The sequence below is a fragment of the Morone saxatilis genome, unplaced genomic scaffold, assembly GCF_004916995.1.
Source record: "Morone saxatilis isolate NCDOM2014 unplaced genomic scaffold, NCSU_SB_2.0 Contig11, whole genome shotgun sequence".
Taxonomy (NCBI): Eukaryota; Metazoa; Chordata; class Actinopteri; family Moronidae; genus Morone; species Morone saxatilis.
Genome location: NW_023339663.1, coordinates 494,380 through 498,398, shown reverse-complemented (window position 1 = coordinate 498,398; position 4,019 = coordinate 494,380). Strand labels below are relative to the sequence as shown.

The window sequence follows — 4,019 nt, the reverse complement described above, 5'->3', positions numbered from 1 at the left end:
CCTGTTCAACAACGGATCCAATTTAAAGTCCTTCTCCTCACCCACAAAGCCCTCCACAACCAGGCCTCCTCCACAACCAGGCCTCCTCCACAACCAGGCCTCCTCCACAACTCTGAGTTTGTGTTGCTGAGCAGCAGAAAGCTGTCCTGATGTTTTTGAGCGCACGGCGAGTTTCAGTTCCTCCTCAGTATAAACTGGTCCACACACAGCCAGGAGACAGGAGGACGTGTTTTAAAGTGATTTTAAAAAGTATCGTAGTTGTAAATCGGCTCTTCAGGAACCTGCAGACAGTTCGGACAGTCGGCCATTTATAGAAAACACAAAAAGTTGATGCTTGTTGACTGAAAGTGTCGTGCAGGAGAGAGCTTGTGTCCTCCTGTTAGAGGTCAGATTAACGTCATCAGATGATAAATCTGTTATGTAACTCCTGATCTGACTGACTGTTGACATGTTTCACATCATGTGATCAGTCAATGGCTTCACATTCCTCCTCCGACACAAAACGTCACGGCGAGAACCAGAATTTAACTGGAACATACCGACGTTAACCTGGACGCACGGTCTGCAGAGTCTCTCTCCCACGTTCAGGTTTAATAAAAAGAGCCTCACAAAAAGGACTTTTCTGTTTGTAAACAACAATATTTTGTGGGCGGAGCCTAACTGGCGTCACAGTTCTGCCTTCGCATCGCTCTTGGCTAGTAGAAAGCAACTGTTAGCTTCGTACTGCTACAACATATATTGCTGGTAAACATTAACACTGTTTGTCAGTTAGTATCATCGATCACGTCAGCTGGGGAAGCTAACGTTAGCCAACTTACATATCCACTTAGATAGTATTTTGCTGGCAATAACGTTAGTTTGGCTTGCTAACTTTAGCTTGCTTGTTTAATTACTCTTGTGATACAGCCGATAGCTATTTTACAACAGAACTGTTTTTTTATGTTTATAGTCATTTAAACTTGTGGTTAGATTAGTTTACCTGTTGCTATGGTTACCTGCAGCTTAATTACTCTAATTCAGAGCTTAAACTGTTGAGCTGATCTATGGATATAAAGTTATCGGACAGCTGTTGGCCAATCAGAGAGCAGCATAAAACAATAACAAAACTTCCAATGAAGTTTGATGTTTAAGGTTCAGATTCAGGTTAGATTTACTGCCGCCTTCAGATCTGCTAATATTTATTGTACCGCCATATCTGAATGTTTATTGTTCAACTGTAAAAGTACAGATGTTTGTTTGCCAGAATCAGATGGATTTTATTGGCCGAGCTGTTTCTAAACCGAGCTCTCGAAACAAAAGCTGTTATTATCTTATCAGTCGTGGATGAAGTATTCAAACCTTTTACTTTAATAAAAACAGCAATACAACAACGTAAAAAACAAGTGAAAGAGCTGAAAGTCCTCTACTTCTACCTGTGGAGTTCCCCAAGGCTCCACTCTGTGGCCTCTTCAACATCTACATGCTCCCACAAGACCAGATTATACAGAACGACAATATATGCACCATAATCATGCAGATGACACACATGTTTACACAACCATATCACCAGGGGAAGTGCTGCAAATCAATAACTGGATGTAACGCGGATAAAACTGAAGTAACTGTTTTGGTTCAGAGCTTTTATAACTCAGGTTAAAAAGATAAGATTGTAATAATATAAAAAACATTTAGCTAATTCCAGATGGCTCCCAACATAAATAATATGTTGAACTTCCTCTTGCTAGCTTAGTGGTAGCCTGCAATGCAGAACTCCCAAAGGGAATCTGCAGATTTAGGGCCAATAGTGTTTAAGGGAACTGGATGTATATTGTCTGTATTAAACCTTTGCTGGCTTTTGATTTCAGCTTGTTTGTATTTAGATTGATTATTGTTGTGTAAATGATTGTTTATATCCATTATTGTGGTAAACCTCAACTAAAGGCATTTAATTTGAATTTAATGAGATAATGAAATTTTCAATTGACATGTTGTAGAACTTAGAATGTATGTCAAATCTAAATCAGTAACTAAAACATAAAATGGAAAAACAAATCAAATCTGTAGAGTACGATAGGATTATTATTATTGGTCGGAGAGAAACTTTCAAAAACTTGAAATTCTCATCTAGATTTTGACTTTTGAGAAGAACAAAGGAAAGAAGTAGCTCCAATGTGTAAAGTACTTGAGTAAATGTACTTTCCTCCATTGTTTCCTCACCAGTCTTGCTTTAAACTCTGCTGGTTGAACCTGATCTCCATCTTCTCACCTGAACCCGCTTCCTGCTGTCGGGGACGTTACGCACGCCTCCTCCTCCTCGCCTCCTCTTCCCTTCAGCTCTGCAGCTCCTCGGTCCTCCGTGCTCCCCAACCCGAGGCCTGGACGCTCCACAGACTTCAGGGACGCCTCCGTCTCCATCCCCAGGACGACCTTTCCGCCGCGCGGCCTCCGAGCTCCCGCCAGGCTCCACGGCCTTGTTGTTCCAGCTCTTGATGAGGCTGTGGAGGGTCAGGACCGCCAGGGTGCACAGGACGTACATGACCCCTGTCCCGCAGGTCCAGCTCGGACGCTGAAACTACTCAGACTGAATGTTGTTTGAGGTGCTTCATTGAATCCAAACAGGTGGCGTCCGGGTCGGTCCAGGTGAGGAGTTTACATCCTCAAAGTTTGAGAGATTGAATTGAGCCTACAGGACCAGGACTCTGTGTTCTCATCCAAATATTTGTCCTCCGAGCTGAACAGAGCTCATCAGTTTTAATCCTGCTGCTGTTTGTATAATCCGCTCTGTCTCACGCTTTGCTTTTGTGTCTCACCTGTTTCACCTCTGTCCTGGATCCCGCCCCGTCAGTCCACATTACATTTCCACTGAACTGATAAAAACCTGTGGACCTTGTCCCGTCATCTGCTGCTGTCGTCACGTCCACAGGTACCTGACAGGTAACCAGAGCCAGCAGCTTCAGTTTCTCAACGTAACTCAAGACGCTCTGGACTCACGCCACTGTGTGTGCCGCCTCCGTCACGACAGTTTAACCCTCTGGAGTCACAGCTGCTGCAGCAGCGACCGGCTGCACAGTGAAGCTCAAACTTCAATCACAGCCTGCTCACCAGAGAACAACTGCCAACATTTCACCAGAAGCTGTTTGAGTCCCACAGCCAAAAAAACTTTATAAATCTAAGTTGGAATGAATTTAAACGTGAAGTCAGCAGGTAGAAACAGGAACCTGAACTTCACTGAAATTAAGAGACAGTGGGAAAAGATTCAAGCTAGATTGAGATTTTTGTTTGAAAAAATATGATTATCGGTCTGAGAAAAAGTTTGATTTAGATGTTTGTTAAAAATACAATTATAGACAAATTTTTTTGCTACATTTGGATTTTTTCATTCAAAAGATTTTTCTTTGACTAAAATCTTTTTATTATAGGCCTGATAAAAAAATTCTAATGTTTTTTGCTAGATTTAGATTTTGGTTTTAGAAAAAACTTAAATTGTAGTTCAGAGAAAAACCTTTCAAAAAGGAACTGGAAGTATGGAAAGCCTCACACTGTTTCTGCTCCCTAACAAACCGTCATTACTTTCTGCTGCCTCACATTGCAGATCAAACTGATTTTAGTTTATTAATTGAAAAGTGTAATTGCCAGCCAATCTAAGCTGTACGAGAATTTTACTTTTAACTTTCTACATTAAAACAGAACTGCAGACAAAACCCGTCTCAATAAAATACTGTATGAAGGAGAAATCAGGAAATCCAAGAATCCAAGAAACTTTCTGAGGTTTGTCATCCAGACCGTCAGGAAAAGTGAAAATCCTCCGTGAAGAACTTTTCCTCCATGTTTGTTCCTCTGTGAGCTGCCGGCGTTTCCTCTCTGCGGCTGCTTCGTTAGCTCGTTAGCTGAGTTTGTGTCCTGATTGGACGAGCAGCGACTCCGAGACTGAAGAGCCGTCTCTCCGTCCCGTTATCCCCTGTGACACTCAAACAGATTAACGCTGAGGCAGGTCAGGTCTTCACCTCCATCAGTGAATGACAGAGAGACAGAGAGAGAGA

At 42.3% G+C, this 4,019-nt stretch overlaps 1 protein-coding gene across 2 annotated transcripts in view; it reads right to left on the bottom strand.

Moving 5' to 3' along the window:
* kifc3 (kinesin family member C3) overlaps positions 1 to 3,224 on the bottom strand; it is a gene marked incomplete in the record, with an annotated part of 31,773 nt that extends 28,549 nt beyond the window's left edge. The window contains 1 exon segment of one of the 2 annotated variants that reach the window (XM_035651782.1): positions 2,246 to 3,224. In XM_035651782.1, coding sequence (XP_035507675.1) covers positions 2,246 to 2,515 — 270 coding nt within the window. 2 annotated transcript variants of the gene reach the window in all.
* Positions 3,225 to 4,019: the final 795 nt, after the last annotated feature.